Below are 20,760 nucleotides of genomic sequence, written 5' to 3' on the forward strand. Positions count from 1 at the left end.
TCCGAAGGCTTCGGTGAGAAATGCTCGCCTAATACTTCGAAAATGGTTTCTAGGCTGGCCTCCGACGGTTTGACAGGAGCCAGAAGATTTCGAAGCAACGAATATGTGGCGGGTCCAAAACACGTAAGTAAAACAGCTCGCCTTTTCTCATCCCTGACATCGTTGGCGAAGAAATACTGTCCAACCCGCTCCCGGTACTCGCTCCAGTTCGTTTCAGTGTCAAACGGCTCTAGTTTGCCGCCCACCGGCATTCCAGAACAGGCGCACAGTCCGACGGCAGCAGTTCAACACTTCCACTTCCTCGTCGCCACTGTAATGTTCGGCGAGTTCCCGGGACAGCGGGGCATTGACGAGTGCACGCAAGCTTGCCCAGTGTTCATCTGTTTTAATCTCGTGCGACATGCTCTTTATATACCAGGTGTGCAGCGGGCGCCACCTGGCTGTCTATCACACTTCGTCTCCACTTGATCCCGTATGATGTGCCGGACGACGTTGTGCGTAAGGAATTGGAGCCGTATGGCAAGGTCCTGGAAGTGAGCCGGGAGAAGTGGAATGTTGAAGGCTTTCAAGGGATCGAATCAACGACCAGGTGTGCGCGGATGACACTGAACGAAGGTGGCACGGCCGATACCATGCCACACCAGCTTCGGATCCAAGGTGGTAACGTACTTGTTGTGATCCCTGGTCGGGCGCCGTTGTGCTTACGCTGTAAGCGCGCAGGTCATATTCGACGAGAATGCAGGGCGCCGAAGTGCTCGGAGTCTTTTCGCTTCGGGCATCATGGCACCGAGTGTGTCAGGTCGTACGGCAGGGTGGCCAGTGGGGCCGGGACGGCCGAGACCAATGACCACGCCATGGATGCCGAGGAAGCGGAGCGTACTATCCAGGGCTTGGCGCCAGAAGTTTCAACCCCTGCCAAAGAACGCAAGAGTGAAGGAAACAGCTCCTTGGAGGCAGCCAGAGAGAACGGAGGTCAACCGGAAGGCGCACCTCCCAGCGGTGCCGACGTGAAACCCTCTGATGCCGGAGCAGACAAGGAATCGAACGACGCAAGCACCAACGGACCTTCAGATATGGACGATACCAGCGAGTCAACTAAGCGAGCCTTCGATGACGATACGGCAGCAGGAAACGGAACACGCCAACTACACCCCTGGATGGAACGCACGAAGAAGGGGCGTTACCAGCCCGCGCCCAACGATCCTAAAGAGGAACGTCGGCGCAGGGAAAGCAAGTAAGGCGTTCTTTGCCTGGTTTCCTGGTGTTCAAGATTGCTGCATCAAGACAACTTCGACCCTGACTGCTTAGGTTTTTAGTGTCTGCACCGAAGCACAGCCCATGATTTGTGAGTCCCAATCAGCCATTACAGTTGCAACGCTGAATGTTCGTGGTTTATGCACTAGGAAAAAACAGTACCAAATACAGCGATTATTGTCGAAAGAGCAACCCGATTTCTTGGCGTTGCAAGAAACTAAATTGGCTGAGGCGGAACAGGTAGAGGAGGCAGTCAGACCTTTCATGCCTAACTACGAAATCTGTGTGACGCATGCAGTTGGTCATTCGGCAGGGTGTTTCCTGCTTCTGAAGAAGTCGGTACCGTTGTCGCAGTTATGCGTTACTACGGACACTGAAGGACGTTTCATTATGTGTGATTTTGTGCTAACGTCAAATCAATTCAGGCTTATTTGCATTTAGGCCCCAAATGTGACCACTGACCGCGTTTTATTTTTTCGCGGTTTACGTCGGTATCTTGATTGCGATAGATCTCTAGTCCTTGTGGGTGACTTTAATTGTGTTGTATGACAGTTGAATAGATCGCCAATAACACGGAACGATGATAAGAGTGAACTACTTTTGGGCGAAATGTTGGAGGGTTATGAGCTTATTGATGTGGGCACTGTAAAAAACGCGAAGAAGGAAATGCGCTTTACCCATTTTCAAGCGTCGTCCAGTGCGCGTTTGGACAGGGTGTATGTTTCTGCCCCTCTAGCAGAACATTTAGGAAAGTACCGTGTCACTCCAGTCTTTTTCTCAGACCACAGTCTTGTTATCACGACGATAGGCGACAGAGCATCTGAAAAGAAAAAGTTTAATTGGAACCTATGGAAACTAAACATAAAGCTTCTGAAAGACAACGTCTTTCTAAAAAACGCAGAACAGTTTTTGAAAGATGCTTTTAAAGAGGTGGGAGGGGACATTTTCGAGAAATGGGAACTGGCTAAACAAGAAATTAAGGCAATCGGCATTGAGAGGTCATCAATTCTTTCGTACAACGCCCGGTGTGAGGAACACAGTTTAAATAAGGACTTGATAGAGCTATGTAAAGCAGAGTGCGAAAGACCCGGTAATGGGGTAAAAGACGTGGAGTATGTCAGAGAAAAATTAGATCAACTCCACCGCGAGCGCTATCGTGGTGCAGTAGTGCGCGCCCGTGCAGAAAAATACACAATGGGCGAGCAGCCCACTAAGCGTGCCTTGGCAGACGAGAAGCGTTACGCACTTCGCAACGAAATAGCCGAAATTGAATTCAAGCGAATGACTACTACGGATCCCGAGAAAATAGCACAGGCCTTCCTCGAGCATTACGCACAGCTTTTTGCTAAAAAAGCGCAAGGGTGTCATACTGACATTTATGCCCAGCTTTTAGAAAAACTGCCAAGGTTATCGAATGATGAACGCGAAGAGCTTGAGCAAGAAATTACGATCCAAGAAGTGGAGCGCGCAATCGACGACCTGCCGAACTCTAAGACGCCGGGACCGGATGGATTGGGCGCAGAATTTTACAAGAACTTTAAGAGCCTAATAACTAGTGTTTTTTTGAACGTCATTCATACTGCCTATGAAAGAGAATGTTTGCCCTTTTCGTTTTCTCGTGCCTACACTGGGTCCTGATACCGAAATCTGATGACCCCGTGAAACTACGCAGCGTCACCGGTTATCGCCCAATAACGCTATGCAATACCGATTACAAGATCTTCGCGAAAATTCTGGCGCGTCGCCTTCAAGGTGTCGCATGTGAGATAATAAGCGAGCATCAAACGTGTGGGATACAGGGGAGGACTATTTTGACAAATGTGCATGTGGCTCGCAGCGTCCTGGAGGCCTGCAGTGACAGCACCACGCAGGTTGCAGTGCTACATATAGATCTAGATAAGGCATTCGACCGTGTTAGCCATGATGTACTCTTTGATGTTTTGAGTCATGTCAATGTTGGTGACGCCATCCTAAAAGGTGTAAAGATGGCGTATAAGGACTGTACAACAAGACTTATAGTGAACAAAGAGCTCAGTTCTGTTATTAACGTACGAGAGTCGGTACGACAAGGTTGCCCTATGTCTCCCCTTTTGTTTGATTTGTATTTAGAGCTTTTCTGTTTAAGCGTAAGAAATAGTCAACGTGTCCGAGGTTTCCAATTTTATAATGCAGAAGTAAAAATAATGAGTTACGCCAAAGACATTGCTGTTTTTTGTAGGGACAAAGAAAGCGTTACCGAAGTCATAACCTTGGCTAAAAGGTTTTGCCACGCTACTGGTGCTGTTATAAACTGGGAAAAGTGCCGTGGTTTCTGGCATGGTGCTTGGGCCACTACACCCTCAGAATTTGAGGGTGTATGCTGGGACACAGTGCCGTGCAAGTACCTCGGGGTGCCATTGCAAAGTTTCCGGAATAGCCAAACGTACTAGTCGGGTGTCGCTATCGACCTGGACAGGCGTGCTTCTCGTTGGAAGCAACGCGAGCTGTCCATTTTTGCCGAGCGACTGTTTGTAACGTTTTTCTGATTGCGAAGCTCTGGTATGTTCCTCAGGTCATCCACTGTGCGCGAACTAATGTCCAAAAATTTCATCAAATTTTCGCCACGTTTATTTGGAACTCGAAGTATGAGCCGATGAGACGAGACAATCTTTTTCATCGAGTTTGTAACGGTGGCGTGAGGCTTTCCCACCTTTTTGTCAAGCAGCTTGTGTCACGCTTCTTTTTTTGAGAGAGACCAAGAGCACCCGTTCATTCGCACACTGATTCAAACAAAAGTGTGCCCCCATTTGCCATCTTTTCTTGTTTCTTCTCATGGCGGCGAGCCAACAAGAATCACTGGTTTTTTTAAAGAAGTTGTTGACACGATGGGGTTTCTTACAGCACGTTTTTCTTTGAATTACCTTTGTGACGTCAGTAAAAATGCGCTCTATTGCGATTTAGTTGTGAGTGTTTTCCCCATGCCCTTGTATCGAGGTGTGTCCCAACATGGCCACGATGTACTTAGACGTGTAAAAAGGATGTGTGTTCCCGCGGCTGTTAAGACTTTCTTTTATAAATTACACACGAATACCTTGCCAGTTAAGGTTTGGCTTAAAGAAAGAGGGATCTATGTGCCATGGTCGGTAAATTGCCTTCTATGTAAAAAACCTGAAACTATTGAACATGTGTTAATTTTTTGTTGGGACGCGGTATTTTTCTGGGATGTCCTCCAACGCACTTTACAGAAAGAATTACCTGTAACCCCAACAGGGATACGTTTCCTTAGTGTGGATAATGATAATGAAGTTCCTTATGACATGATTATGTTGTTAGCTTTGTGCAGCATTTGGAGATCAAGTATGGCTGCTCTACATGCTGACCTCGACGCAAAAGAAGTGCGGATATATTTCTTCAACCTTGTAAAACAAGTACAGAGTGTGTATTTGAACTGTTAACCTGAAGCGGAGTGGACTAGTATTTTAAAATCACTCCTCGAAATGCGTGATTTTTAATACGCTGTGCAAAAGAGCTGCGCAGTGCTGTTAGAATGACATGAATGTTGCTGTAACTACCATGCAATAAAGAAAAAAACAAAAAAAAAACGGATGCTATGGTCGAGAGGTTGAAGCGCCGGTACTTGTCGTCGCGGCGTGAAAGTTCCGGGTTCAAAACGCGCTAGGGACTTCTTTTTTTTTTTGTATTTTGTGAGCGTCTTACTTTTTAGCTGTGATCCTTTTTAGAAAATCATCCACTTGCACTACTGCGCCTTACACGGTTTTTTTTTTCTGTTAGTCCCACCTGTTCAATCGAAACATCGGGAAGAAAAAAAAAAGATGAACGCAAGTTAACGCGCTAATACAATCATTTCATTCCATTTGTTGATCCAAAGTCATTTTAGGAGTTTGTATTAGAGTGAGGGACCTAAAATGACTTTGGAGCATAAATGAAATTAATTATAATGAATTCCATTTGTCGTTCCAAAGTCATTTTAGGTGTTTGCATTTGAGAGTGGGTTTGCGATGTCGACGCCTGATTCATTTTTGCATTCGGTCGTGATCGTCCGCTAATCTAACTAAAATTCAACAAGTAATGTGGTAATATTACAAAACTATTGCCACAACAAAATGTAGAGTATAAATATACTTTTTATCACATTCCATGCAAGTAAAAGTATGATCGCTTTTATTTCGGTTTTACTACTTTCTCAGACGTTTGACTTGCTGCCTTGCCTGTAGGATTTCGCTCAATCAATGTAGCCACAGTTGCTAGTCTTTTTTTTTCTTTTTTTTTTTAATTGTCACATTTGCAGTTTTTATTAGTCCTAAATAGGCGTCTCTTGTTATTAAAAGGAATCGTAGCAAGAGCGTTGTATATTTAAAAACACATAAAACTAGTTGCTGGGGAAAGGATGCTTGTTTCGGCTCCGTTAGTGTGAAAGCCATAGCGATGCTGTTATCTTGGTTTCCTCTTAATGAACATTATGAAATGATTGTATTAGCGCGTTAACTTGCGTTGATACTTTTTTTTTCTTCCCGGTGTTTCGATTGAACAGGTGGGACTAACAGTAAAATCGTGTAAGGCGCAGTAGTGCAAGCGGATGATTTCCTAAAAAGGATCACAGTTAAAAAGTAAGACACGTGCAAAATACAAAAAAAAAGAAGTCCCTAGTGCGATTTGAACCCGGAACTTTCACGCCGCAACAACAAGTACCGGCGGTTTAACCTCTCGACCATAGCAGAACACTTTTTTTTTTTTTTTTTCAAAAAGTTTATTTACATGGTTATATACACTTTTACATCATTGTACAATATATACATAAATTGTTCACAGAACTGGTTACACATGTCACACACTCTACACTCAAGATGTTAGGGCGCATTATTTTCCAAATTAGTTATTTTTCATTGACACCGATTCCAGTTCGCCTCAACTAAAACTTAACTTTTCTTATAAAAATGTTTTGCTATTATATAAGCTAGGTGCTTTGAATATAACCTAAATGATGTCAGGTGAACGACTGAGGCTTTGTACAACTTCTTTCCATTCATCATGTCCTTCATAATTTTTGAGCATGCTTTGGCCTACGAATATGGCTATGTTTTTGAAGTTTACCCTAGAAGGTTTGGCCACACCCCCATCCGTATCCACTTTTCGAGTTTTCCATAGGCTATATAAAACTAACACGACGAGTGTGTCAAGAACTGAATCCAGTTGGCTTCCAAAATGCAAGTAACGAAGAATGCACTCTTCAACTTCAAAGTCCTTTTTCAGTTTCCGCTTGAAGACGTCCCAGAAAAATACAGCATCAACGCACAGTACAAAAGCATGAGTTAATGTCTCAGTTGTCTTGCACAGTCTACAGTCCGTGCTCCAAAATACGTCAAACCCACGGGATTCGCGCCATTCCTTCACAGGTATCGTTCGAGAATGAAAGCGAAAAAAGAACGTCTTGCACTTAGGTGGTATTGGCATACGTTTAACTCGTTTCAAGACATCCTGCTTACAATTGTGAGGAGCCGCAAACGTACTTAAGCGATACAATGGTTCGGGAAACAAAGAGTTGATGAGAGATGTAACTAAGTTCTTTTTGGAGCATGACTCTAAATAGGCACTAGAGAACCGTGCATTCAAGAAATCGATAGTGTCGGCAACTTCTTTATAGAAACCACGTAAAGTGATTGTATCGCCCGAACGCTTTTCGTCTACTCTGGATCCTATGTACCTCGCACAGAAAAACTCTTTGCATCTTTCTAGAAACGGGTGCTGTAAGGTTCTAAAAAATTTCCATCTCGCGATAAGTTGCCTCACAAAGATATGGCCAAGGCCGAGGCCGCCATCTTCAGTTCGTCAAAAAAGGTTAGATCTCCTCATTGGCTCATACGACGAATTCCAAATAAATGTCGCAAAAATTCTGTTGAAAACATTAACGGTAACCCTGGAACAATGCATGACTTGGAGCAGGTATGTGAGCTTAGACAAAAGGAAAATATTACACACAGCGGCTTTCTCAAATATAGAAATGTACCTTAGATTCCACATGTGAGCAGCTGACTTAACGTTAGTTCTTACAGTGTCCCACATGGACCTGGGATTGTCCATAGCGCTCAGTGGAACGCCTAAGAGTTTCGGTTTGTTCGTTGACCATCGAATGTCCTTGTATATGGTTGGCGTTGTTCCCCACGACCCGCACCAAGATCCCCTGCTTTTCTCCTTATTCACGGAGGCACCGGACACAGAGCAGTAGTCTGCAACACGTGACATCGCTGTAGCGATGCTTGGCTTGTCGGAGCAAATGACGACCAAGTCGTCTGCATACGCCAGGAGCTTTATTTCACAGGCGTGAAGACGAAAACCTTGTACGTTAGTATCGTTGATGATATCCCTGCAAAGAGGTTCTAGGTAAACCTTGAATAGTAGCGGTGACATTGGGCAGCCTTGGCGTACCGATCGTTTCACCATGATGGATGTAGAAAGAGATACGTTGATGAGTAGCTTCGTTGATATATCCTTGTAACATAACTTAATGCCGTTTTCAAGGATGTCGCCGATGTTTACGTGCTTCAAGAGGGCAAACAGGAAAGAATGGTCCACCTTATCGAAAGCTTTCGCCAGGTCGAATTGTAATATAGCAGCTGATTCATGCGTACGCTGGCAAATCTCTAATATTGATCGTACGATATGGAGATTTGTCTGTATATTTCTGCCTTTGATAGAACACGTTTGGTGATCTCCAACGGTTTGAGTTATCACAGTCTGGAGTCTAGCCGCTATCATTCGAGCTAGCATCTTTTAATCGCTGTTGAGAAGGCTGATTGGTCTATAGCCTTCAACCTGTTGTAACTTCTCAGGGTCTTTTGACTTCGGAATGAGTATGGTGTGAGCCTTACGAAACGATAGTGGCAGTGTACCTTCTGTATAAGAGTCTTTGATAACGTGACATAGAATAGGGGCTAGTTTTTCTTTTTATTTCTTGTAAAAACTGGCAGGTAGACCATCCGGTCCGGGAGCTTTACGGCTTTTCATTTCGGTGTATTTTGTGTAATTTCGAGTGCATCGAAAGGGGCGTTCAATTTTTCCGTTGTTTCTTTTTGTAATGATGGTAGTCTTGTTATTATTTCACGCAGTCGGGGAGCAGGGGCATTGGTACTCGATGCAAAGATGTCAGCGTAGTGAGACACAAATGCCTGCTCAATGTCGTTGTCCGCTGTCAACTCTTGGCCATTTTTCCGTATTAGTGGCACCAGCTTTTTCTTCACGTATTCACGTTCAGCATAAAGATATCTCTTTGTAGGCTTTTCACCCTCAATTAGTTGCAGGGTGCATGTCCTCACAGCAGCTCCCTCATATCGTTTCTTGTCGTGTTCTTCGATTTGTGCCTTTATATTTTTTTTTCTTTCTTATACAGCCCCGGTTGTTGGCTTTCGAGATTGTATAGGTATAAGAGGTCTTTGTTAAGGCGTTTCTCTTCTATTTTTTTCGTAATACCTTTTTATTGAAGATATCTCGATCGCGAGTTCTCGTATTTTTATCTTAAACAGTTCCCACTTTTGACACCACCCAGTTTTAACTTGTCCGAGGTCATCAATTAAACGTTCTACTCCAGTCTTAAAGTCATCGTTTTCGAGCAGGCTTTCGTTCATTTTCCAGCATTCCCATGACTGTAGCTTTTTTTTCTCGTTTGCTTGCGACTAGGCCCTACGCTGACAGTGACCATACGATGGTCTGTAAAGAATGCAGGGATCACGTTGTAGTCACAAAGCCTACTGCCAGAAGAGCCATATACGTATATACGGTCCAAACGAGCATGAGACGATCCTTGAAAATGCGTGTATTGAAGAACGTTCGTTGTAGTAGATGCATCGACCAGGTCACAATCTTGGACGAGGGCCCAAAGGATGTCTACACTGGAATCAGCGAATTTCTTGCTTGGAACTTTGCCCTTTGCATGCAATACACAATTGAAATCACCAAGGACAATAACGTCGAATCTAGTGTCTGCATGTATCCTCACTTGGTTGAACAAGCTCTCCCTTTGTATGGTGTTGCTGTACGCATAAACAACGACTATGCGCCAGGGGTTGTCTTGTATAAGGACATTAGCCACGAGGAGCCTACCTGCGTCCATTCCTTCAAGCAAACTACACATGCGGTACTGCAAACTTTTTTTGAACAACAGGGCGCATCCAGCAGAATAGTCTCTTGCTGGGCAGTGGTATATGTCGTACAAGTTAGTCCAGGCCGTGTTTGCTGAAAGCAAAGCCGTGTCTCCTGACACTTTGGTTTCTTGTAATGCGACTATATCACAATTGTGAGGTTCCAAAAAACGAAGGAGTTGGTATTGTTTTTTTCGTGAACGAATACCTCGGACGTTAAGGGTACATATAGTGAAATCGGTACTCTGAGTGGTGCCAAAGCTGACTGTGGTCATTTAAACGTTAGGGGCGGATCGGGCTTGGCTTGTTTTCTGTCTATCCTTGAACTTTGACCTTCCTCGTTGTTCTTGGAGGTCGGGACTTCGCTGCAGTTCATCTCTCACAGCGATGTCGTCTTTGGAACAGCAGGGTTCCGCTGTGGGGTAGTTTTCAGTTTTCTCCACCTTCGCTTTCTTGCGCAGCCTCTCTTCTTTATCCTCAGCCGTTGTAGGTGAAGTCGTCTGAGCGGGAGACTGTCTTGGTTCTTTAACGTTTGTAGGTGGAGTGTCCCCTTGGGAACCTTGCATTTCTGCGTCGTCCAAACTGGGCGTCGGTCCACTCTCCTGATGTTCTGGAGACTTCAAAATTGTTTGGTCGACAGAGCCCTTGGGATCCTGGGAATCTTCTGGTTGTTCTTGATCTTTGGGGAACATTTCCTCGACGTCCATGATGTGTTCGCTTACATCAACGCTAGGTGAAGCATTACCCTGAAGCTTTGAAGCGTAGATCCCGACACATTCCTCAATGGAATGGGCGAACCGCCAGCACTGAGTGCAACGTGGGGTAGAGCAGTGCCTACGGATGTGGCCTACTGCTTTGCAGCGTAGGCAGACGGGAGGTCGACCAGGAATGACCACCAGAGTATTCACTCCATATATGTTCAGCATGTGGGGTACCCTGTCAACAGAGAGGTGGTCCTTAAGGACAAGAGTCACGACCCGTGTCAAAGTGGCTGTTTCCTCAAAATCAGAAAATCTGCACTTCTCTCTTGTGATTTCCTTTACCATTCCAAACGGCTCTAGGACCTTCTTAACCTCACTGTCTGGTAGTTGGGGTGGTAACCATAGAAGTTTAAGTTTGATCTCGTCCTTGATGGGATCGATCACGACGCACCTTTTTTGCTTGATTACGAGCTCTTCACACGCTTTGATTTTGCACTTGGCTGCTCCGTTGGCGAAGACTGCCATCCATACATGGCTCATCTGGTAGGGGCCTAGTGCGATCAGATCTTCACGCTCAATTATCGAAAAAAGAGCTTCTTTGAAGTCTGTCGGCTTGTATGGTCTTCCGGTGATATCCGCGTGCAAAAAGAGCGAGTTGGAAACCAGCATACCTGTCGGTAGACGTGGCAGAATGATCCTGTAGTCCTTGTACACCTTGGAGTTTTCATCTTCATGAACATTAACCCGGTCACCAATGACCGTCATACTACTCTCCTTCGAGCTCATCTTACTTGAAAAATCGCTGCCTTCTCCGCAGCGGTTTCCAGGGCCACAAGGGTCCTAGCAAGAAGTTAAAATTTTCAGACAGTCAGAATAGAGCGTCCACTTATGGTCACTTCTTTTTCCTCCCTCCCCATAGCAGAACACGCGAGGTACCGCCGCCGGCGGAGGTAGATAAATAGGCTGCTGCCGCTTTTATCTCGTGTGGTTTTTTTTCTTTATTTTGGCTCCTATTTACCCTCCCTGGCCGAAACTTTACCTGCCGCTCCTACAGTATAACGGGGCGGTCAATTGGACTCCAGGATCGCTAGGTTGGACATTTGAGAAAAGGTACATGGAAGTGACGTAATGCAAAGGAGGAGCGTATCCTAGCAACACTCACGTGGCGGCTCTGCCCACTTTGACGGCGCTACGTCATCGCAAACTTGACGCCTGTCACCCGTTTGAGCGACGTCCGGAGCCAACCACCGACGAGCGGAAGTAGCTACGCATTCCCTGAGGCGTCCCAACGCGTGGGATACGGGGTACGATTTACTACGACGCGGGGAGCAGTTCCTGCGTTTAGCGAAGGAACGGCAACCAATCCTGTGCGTCGCTGGCCGTCGCATCTGTTCTAGTACAGGTAAAAGTATTGAAAAACAAACAAAACGTTTTGGGCGCTGTTAAAACAAACCGCTTTTTTGTATCCTTTTGCAATACATTTAACAATTAATTGGAGAGAAAGTTGTTCCAATATTATGCGGGATGTGCGCCACGCGCCTTCTTCAAACCAAAATGTCGGACGGGTCGGAGGACCACGAGGAGCCGGGGGTGCCGGGGGCAGCGGAGAGGTCGGCGGGACCAACGAGGAGCGCGCGAGTGACGGCTGCTCAGAAGGAGGAGCAACTCTCCTTCATGTGTGAGTACCCGTCGCTCGCGCGCAACGCCACTGACCTCTCCGCCGCCCTTACGCGGGACGACAAGCGGCGTCTCTGGGAGCAGCTCGCTCTGCGTCTGAACGCGCTGGGGCCTCCAACCAAGAGCTACAAGCAATGGAAGGATCATCGGTCCCGGCGCGTGATGAAGGCGCGGAAGCGAGCTGCACAGCTCAACGAGACCGCAAGGTAATCTTTGTAGTCTGCTGATAGTGCAATGAAATTTATTCAGTCGTTTTCGTTATCAACAGAAGGACCGGGGGCGGGAGCTCCACCGTGCGCCCACTAGCGCAGTCCCTGGCCAGGATCCTGACGCTAGTGGGCACAGATTCGGCACTCGGGGCCCCTGGGGTGCGGGTCCCCGGTGAACCGGGCGACCAGCAGGTACGTACTTCAACAATTACCATCATGTTAACAAAGAGTGCAGGGCAGCGGTCACCAATGCGCTGCACCGCGGAATATCAATGAGGGTGCATTTAAGAAACACGTTGACCTTTTGCAAATATTAGGAGCTCTAGCGGAAGACATTGAATCTGTCCATGTAGTGCGAAATCTAATGTTTGACACCCAAACAGGGACATGCGTCATTTTTGCCACCTCACCCCTGGCTGTTGCAATAAATCCCTATGGTGTCTTGCTTGTAATTTTTGGGAAGATAATGTGCTAGCACTAGACATATATCCCGGTACTCAATGGAAACGTTGTCAAAAAAAGAAAGTGAGAGTGCCTCTGAGTAGAATGCATCTCTAAATGTTCTCCTCCGAGTAGAATGCATGCTCGTCAAAATGTTTGGTCAACAAATGGGAAGCACAGACAAGGCTGCGTGTTCTCACGAGTTGTTATAAATTCCCCTTCCAGGAGAGGCCAAGCAGCATCAGGCGCCAGATGGCAGCTGAGCCGGTGCCCTCCACCTCACGAGGTAAGCTCTCTTGCTAGGGCATCTGGGACCTATCATCAGTGGTGCAGGTATGAGCACCATCATCACCCATACTCGGTTTCTCGGCAGACACAACGACAAGCTGGGGGCCGCGGGTGCGGCCCACCGTGCCTCGCGCCCCCCCCCCCCCCCCCCCCCCCCCCCGGCAGTCGAGGCAGGAGCGGCACGACGCGGCTGCCATCCAGGCCGTGGAGCAACAGGCCCTGCTGCTGCAGCAGAACGTGGACCAGGCGGCAGAGGAGAGGGAGTTCCGAGGCCGGGTACAGGCTCAAACTTAACCTTACACGCACTTACAACTAACAAGGTTAGGACCAAGGTGCTGCCACGAGGCCACAGAAAGCAGTGCACGTCCACAATGGTGCAGAATGACACAGTTGTGGCATGAGCAAGGTCTTGGCAGACTGTGGGTGTAGGGAAATATGCTGCCCAATGTTAATGAAACTCCTTTGCCATTTCAGCTCCTGAAGGTCCTGGAGCGGATCTCCGCAAACCTTGACAGGGCGGCCTCGGGACAAGAAAACACCCACAGCACCCTGGTCCAAGTGCTCCTCCTGCTGGCCAGCAGGGCGCTGGAGCAGCCCGCAGCCCCGGCCCCCCCTGCAGCCCCGACCCCCCCCCCCCCCCGCAGCCCCGGCCCCTCCTGCAGCCCCGGCCCCTCCCGCAGCCCCGGCCCCTCCCGCAGCCCCGGCCCCTCCCGCAGCCCCGGCCCCTCCCGCAGCCCCGGCTCACCCCGCTGCTCCGGCCGCTGCTCCGGCCGCAGCCCTGGCCGCAGCCCTGGCCGAAGCCCTGGCCGCAGCCCCGGCCACATTCACAACCCCCGCCACCCCCTGAAAATGAACATTAGATTTATTTATTTATTTATTTAATTTAATCCAAATGGCCAAGCGGGCCATTTAATTTTGCAGCCCGAGATTGGCGCAATAGTCAGATTACAGCAATTGCCAAGAGCTCGGTTAGTCCTTTTTCCTTGGCTATGACCCGTGAAGGAAGTAGAAAATATTGGCTGGGCAACAACGGATTTATGCCCAAGCAAGCCATGTCTTGTGTTTGACGAACAGCGGCAGCTATACTCGGCAACAGGTTAACAGTGAAGTGGAAGCTCCTCCCACCTCTTTGCACTTTAGCAGAGCGAACAGTAGAGAGGAAGCAAGCTCCTCTCCAGCCTTTGCTCTGCTGAAGTAGGAAGAGGTGCGAGGAGCCTCCATTTAATTCTTAACCCGTCGCTAACTGTAGGAAGTGTTCTTCCATTGTCGAGAAATTTTTCATTGAAAACTTAAGAGGCCTGCAGTCTAGTCATGGGTTGCAATAGCAGCTACATTCATTTTGTCTTACCTAAGCATTGAACTTGGTCTTTATGCTTTTTATATGTAGCATTGTCATATGTCTGACAATATGCAATCTAGAGACAATGTGACAATGTGCTTCATAGTGTCCTTAAAACATCTGATATATTTCTTCAGAATGACCCAGTGTTTATATGGTGCATCTCTAGTCAGAAATAAGTTTTGTATTTTTCGAGAACTTGCTATTGCAAAAGCTCAAATAAGAATGTTTGGAGCAACATCTGTGATAATTCTTTCAGAGTGGTCCAGTGTTTATATGGTGGTATGCTAGTCAGAGAATATATATATTGTTTTTCCTTTCGAGATTTAACTATTGTGCTCAAATAAGACCAGAGTGTTCAACAAGATATCTGTGATATATACTTCAGATTGCCCAATTGTTTACAAAGTTCCAGTCAATGCTCAGTTTTACTTCCATGATTGAAATATCACATTCCATGTTGTCACACTTTCAATCATGAAGTCACAGGGGGTGGTGGTGGTGGTATAACTTTATTTTTCAAAAGGTTACGAGACTGACGAGTCCCGGTCGGGGCCCTTAGTCCAGGGCTCCGTTGGTTTTTCTTTAAGAAATAAAGCAATTTTCAAGACAAACTACCTGTGCACTGTTAAGATAACACAATCACCTAACTTTGATGAAGTGCCATAAAAGAGATAACGAAATGGAGCAGAAGGCAGGACGCTTTGAAGCATTTGTAATATGAAACAATGTCCACGACAACAATATCCCTGGTTCAATCAGCAACTAAGAAAGCAACCTCTGCTAAAGCAAGCATTTCTTTCTAGAGGTAATCTAAATTAATTCTCAGTTCTTTGCAGGGGCAATCAGATGACCTGTTGGTTTGGCAACTAAACCTGCGAACCTTTTCTGTCATTGTCGACTGCGTCTCGTGCCTTCTGCTCATAAAAAGTTTAAAGAAGGCTGTATCGATATCACCGCGATGCACTCGACACGTATCCGGAGGCAGCACGCTGGCTGTGCGACGAACTTCACAAGGTGTAGGAGCTGAAGAGAGTATGTAGCTTGTGGACGGCCATGACTGTGGAGCAGGAAGCGAAGTGTGCACTTTACGGCTTCCACGGGGAGGGCTTCACTGAGGGTAAGGATGTGACGGGGTCCTTGGTGGTCAGGACCTCAGTCGTGGTGGCGAGAGGTTCCCTGTCGCTGGCGGCGTCCATGCTGGGCACCACCGCGGCGAGGGCGCTGAGGGGCTTCCCGACGGTGTCCCTGGTGGTCGGGACTACCGTCGTGGCGGCGGACTCCTTGCGTGTGGCGCTCCGCACGGGCACGTCTGCGGCGGGTTCCGAACCGGGCGACCAGGCGCTGCCTCAGAGCCTTCCCCCTGTCCGAGAGGCCGACCGGAAGGCCGACCGGAGGGCCGGCAGGAGCCAGCCTCTCGGGAGCCGACGCTGACCTCTCCGAGCTCGGCTCAGAACCGTCCGAGCTCGGCTCAGACTCCAACTCTGACTCTTCAGGGTCGGAGTCTGACTCCGGTTCTGGCTCGCTCGATGCAAGGCAGATGTTGTGGAGCACTGCACATGCCGAAATAATGGCGGTGGCTGTTGAAGGGTGGTAATACAGAGCCCGGTGCCTTTGCAGACACCGGAATCTGTTTTTCAACAGCCCGATGCAGCGCTCCACAACAGACCTGATCGAGGAATGCGCCTTATTAAACCGGCCGCAAGCGGTGGAGGTCGCGTGGTTCCCGGGGACAGGGGTGATGAGCCAAGGCTCCAAGGGGTAGCCGCTGTCACCTGCACATGTAGAGGATGGAACATATTGCATTCTTTACTTTTTAAAATAAAAGGCAAGAAAACAGCTGTGTGCAACTATGTCAATTATAATGTAACCTAAGTGTGACTTAAAAGGGTGTTAATATTTCTGCACTACAGTATCAGTTTACATTATGATTAATTAGCACCAGCTTGCCTGCAAACTCCCTGTTATTTCATGTAACTATGTGTTTTCCTGGTGGGTTGTATGGGATGTGTGCACGATTCCTTAGGGGTGCTGTGTTGTATGCAAGTGCATTATTAGGCCCTTGCATCCGACAGATAAAAGCTCTGTTGCTTTTGCGAGTGTGGCCGTGACCTTAGGCACGGGCAGAGCAGAACACGCTGGCCTTGTCTTTGGCAAGAAAGGGGATAAGGCGCCAGTTCGACGAACCTCTTTCCTAATCCTCGGTGGAGTTGGAGATGGGGAAAAGAGAGGGGGTGGTTAGATTGGAAAGGAGTCGGGTCCTGTTGGGACACGGAGGGTCTAATAGGAGGAGCTATATAGGCAGACCGAAGAAGAAGGGTCGGGGAAAAGAATCCAGTGTGTGGGACAGAGACGACCCGAGGACAGATTTGGCGAGCCCCAAGTGGCCAAGGAGGAATTGATCCCATTCCGTACAAACTGACTCAAAGCGACCAGGCGAGCCCCCAGGGATCGGCGAAAGAGCTCCATGCAAAAACCAACCAGCAAGAGGGTACAGGCAGACAGTAACAGTGAGTGGGCCGAACTGGACAGCGACTCGCACTGCGGTTGCATGCCTTGCGCAGTCTATCACTGTCGTGAGATTGGTGTAGTGTGGCTTTCGTAGCCTGCAGAGTGTGAGAGTTGTGTGGACATAAACAGAGGTTAATGGCCAAACTTGGGGTGTTGTCTCACTTCAAGGAGTTGCAACAACTTTGTCTGTGTGCCTCACAACAAGCACAGTACGTGTGGTACTGTGGCTTTCAAGCAGTGGGAGCCACCGTGTGCGCAAGGAATGAATTTAGTATGCTCACCAAGCAGGAACCGGCCGTCGTGTGGCAGCTGCCCTTGCTCGAGTTAATTTCGGAGCCAGGAAAATTGCCACACGAAGGAGTCGTGCACCGACCCGGGATACCGTGGGTCGATGCACATTATCCGGCAGTCGGCGTCACACACCTGAAAGTGAGAGAGATATTGACATGTAATTACCTGAATCCACAAGTCGTAGATTGTACTTATGGTTCACAAAGCAGTCGCAATTTCAGAACCTTTTAAGTTATTTTGTCTGACACATGCATGTCAACACACCTTCCTGGATGCAAGGTACCTTGAAACAAAAATAATGTTTTTTTTTTGTTTTGTTTTTTACGGAAGCTTTAACAGACAAGTATTATTTTTAGGAGAAGAGTCTCACGGCTCACATGCTACGTAGAGCACACGCTCGCGCAGTCGTGAGACCCCACAGCCCGCAGTCATAAAACGGCATACTTAAACCGTATCGGGAATACGTTTTTTTTTTCTACAGATTTGGGGCGCGTTTTGACAACGTAACATGAGTGTACTTACCACCATCACGTTGAGGGCGTAGAAGTACTTGCGGCACCAGTACGCCGCCTTCGTGACGGTGGGGTCGTTCTTGGACGGGCCGACGATGGAGACCATGGTCCCGTCCACGCAACCGATGACGCCGGGTATCCTGCCGAGCAGCCTGAAGCCCTTCTCCGCGTCGAACCTCTCGCTCGGCGTCTCGGGGAAGTGGATCCAGCCACGCTGGACCCCGAGACGACGTACGATAGCGACGGACACGGCGCGGACCGCAACGCTGACTGTCTTTTGGTCCCGCGCTACAGGTTCGTCGCTCGCCACCATGTTTTGGAAGCTCCCCGTGCCGTAGAAGCGCAGTGCACACAACACTTGAAGCTCCACAGTCATGACCGTCCACGAGGTACGCACTCTCCTCACCTCCGGTTCCTCGCGAAGTTCGTCGCACAACCACCGCACCACGATCTTGGGCAGGCGGTATTCCTTCCGAAAGATCTCCTCCGGGAGCTCGAATGCATCGCGGTGTTCCCGATACAGCCTTTCGGGCGAAAAAAAAAGCTCTATTACAGAAAAAGTCGAATTAACGAGACGGCGACGCCTCGCCGGCGAAAACATGGTGCCAATGACACCTAGTTCCGAGGAAGTACCTTTTGAAACGTACTCGGTACAAAACGAAACGTCATTTTGTTGTCACGTCCGGTAGCCGACTCCGCCCAGTTTTGCCGACTCCGCCCACATTTTTCTAGGGAAATTACGTCACTTTGTTTCCAACCAATCAGACGTGATGACGTCACTTCCGTGTACTAAAAAAAGGTACATGTACAATGTCGAACCTAGCTATCCAGTTGAAAGTCCCTGCAATCAGTTCCTGCGAGCGACATTAGGCTTTTGTGCTTGAAGCGATGCGGATCTTTCCACCATTAAGCAGGGAGGCTAGGTACTTCCTTGTCCCCATGAAGCTGGTCACGTGACGTAAAAATCCCTCTTGGCCGCGGCCGCAGCCGCAGCCGCAAGATGAGCAAACCGGCCCAGCTCCCTTTACTAGAGGTACCTGCGCTAAAGGTACCTTTACGCTGCCGTGTAATTTGGGTATAACACACATGTCGCCTTTTTCTTCTATGGATAAAGTTTAAGAAAACTCATGTGAGAACCGGTTTCGATGGTGCCGTATGAAAGTAACTTTGTCTATACTCTCTTTGATACTCAGTGTGCAACGCTGTCAAGGCTACTGGCGTGAGCCTGGGGCTTGATCTCGTTGATCATTTGCAGGAGGGTGATTCCAGGTCAGTTCATGCAATGATGGTCCGGGTCATAATTTTGGTATTTTTGTTAAAAATATATATGAAAGCCATGTTCTTGGGATGAACATTAAGCTATATATGAACACCGTAACAAATGTTTTCGCTGAGATATAAAATATAGAAGCTCGTGGCGTGGAAATCGAGAAGATTTCACTATGCTACTGTGCGCAGTCATCATTTTCTCATCAAAGCTTTCACGTCACCATAACTTTTTAATGCATTTTACAAAAGATATGCAACACATACACAAAAAAGTAAAAATATAAATAAATTATTTCTATGAAAACAAAACTATTAAACATGGCATAAAAACGCGTTTCAGAGACATATTCACGATGTTTTTTTGCAAATAAACCATTTGTCATAATACTTCACAAAACATATAAAAATGCGCGCCTATAAATATTCTTTACGAATGTATAGAGATAATATGCCTACGCTTAATTGTCTTCTTGTTATTAAAGCGGAAATGCAGCTGATTTCTCGAAATGTGGCAAGATTGGGCGTCAATATTTCAAAAACTCCATTTTTTATTTTTTTTAAACTTTCCTTGGCACTTTGCAAATGACTTGAACTAACTTGTGATGGCAAAACATTGAGTAACATATGACCTCCAAACGGGAAAAGCTACGACACACCTTCACTCGGAGCGAGCCGACGTCTTCGTTATAGCGGCTTTGCCGCACAGCACCAAATATTTTGAGCGTTAGTTATGGCATGTATTTTATATTTTTCAAATTCTTTTTTTCAGAAGGGGTTAGTATAACGGACACGAAAATATACTTTAGGCTGGAATACCATTACTTAGCTTACAATTCACAAAAACAAAACGGCCCCACTCTGCAAATTCGCTAACTATGCATACCTAAGCTTAAAACTCTCAGTTGCGGAAGTGGCCATGTATACATCCGGCCTCTCGGCATATGATGACTTCCACAGATGAGATGCCTGGATTCCTCTCACAGGTTTTACGGTGGCCCACTCTACTTGCTTCACCGCACGAAACTCTCGAACCCGTTCCGCAGACAGGTGGAACATGCAGACATTTGTTACTTTTTCACGCAGCACTTCCGCAAAGTCTTTAGCGGTGACAATCGTTGAGTTGAGCGAAGATCTCAAGTTGGTGAGCGTTGCGGGGTGTTTAAGAACACCACCTACTCCATCACAAGCGCTTTTTCCGTGTCCAGTGGCTGAAAAGATCCATCTTGCCAAAGAGTACGGCTTCCGAGATAATTCGTGCAATTGGAAGCGATTCTTGAAATGCGCCGCCGCTCCGTCTGATACAAAAATTATTTCAGAAAAGAACAGGTAATGTTCATCAACATACTCTTCTATGGCTTTTGTGGCTAGAAGAGCGTGAGCTCTGTCATGTGTCGTGTCATGCTGACAACGGCAAAGCTTTCCGTGCCTTGCGTGGACGTAACCACACATGTGAAGAGAGACACTTGAGTTTTTTTCCAATGAAAACTCTGCACTTCGGTTGGGAAGATGACTGTCCAATTTTCCGAAAAATCGAAGTGGAACATCACTGCCTTGGGTGGTAAGGCGGTTCTTGTGTCACGTATCAGGCTTCGCTGAAGGTCACGGATGTAAGAATGCCTCGTATACTTTTCGCTCCATGACTCCAGTTCATTTAGGAAAGCGGAAGTGTCCATAACCTTTTTGACGAGTTCGCCGGCGTCCCATAACGCGTAACAGATCTCTTCGTCTTCGTCGAGATGGAGCGACTGCAGCGAGATGCTCTGCATTTTTGGGCACTTTCCGCAACGGCGCAGGAAGCAATCGTTTTGTGGAGCGCTGCAGAGGTAGATACGTTTGAAGTCGTCTTCAATAAATGTCTCCTGTGAGGCATTTGTTATTGCCGTTAAAAGCAACTGAAAATTGACGCAATATATGCAAGCGCACACCTCATGCTCGGGACTCTTTTTTACCCATTTTGGTCGTAGGGAATAAAACTTAGAAATGCCTAGTTCTCGATGTGGATGGTCCTTCCTAAACAGCTGGTAAGCTTCCTTAATAGAGCGGGTCATAAACCTTTTTACGACTTTGGTCTTGTTGTCGTTGATCATGGCTTTGACGACGTCCTTTTTGTTGGGGCTTTGAATAGAGCATGCGAGC

General features: G+C 47.4%; 1 protein-coding gene across 1 annotated transcript; it reads left to right on the top strand.

Annotated features, from left to right (window-relative positions):
- Nucleotides 1-530: 530 nt before the first annotated feature.
- LOC121835159 lies at nucleotides 531-1,260 on the top strand (the record flags this gene model as incomplete). Its single annotated transcript, XM_042289118.1, has 1 exon — nucleotides 531-1,260. A coding segment is annotated over one exon (708 nt), but the record flags the coding sequence as incomplete, so codon positions are not given.
- Nucleotides 1,261-20,760: the final 19,500 nt, after the last annotated feature.

The sequence above is a fragment of the Ixodes scapularis genome, unplaced genomic scaffold (assembly GCF_016920785.2).
Source record: "Ixodes scapularis isolate PalLabHiFi unplaced genomic scaffold, ASM1692078v2 PGA_scaffold11__112_contigs__length_91849675, whole genome shotgun sequence".
NCBI lineage: Eukaryota > Metazoa > Arthropoda > Arachnida > Ixodida > Ixodidae > Ixodes > Ixodes scapularis.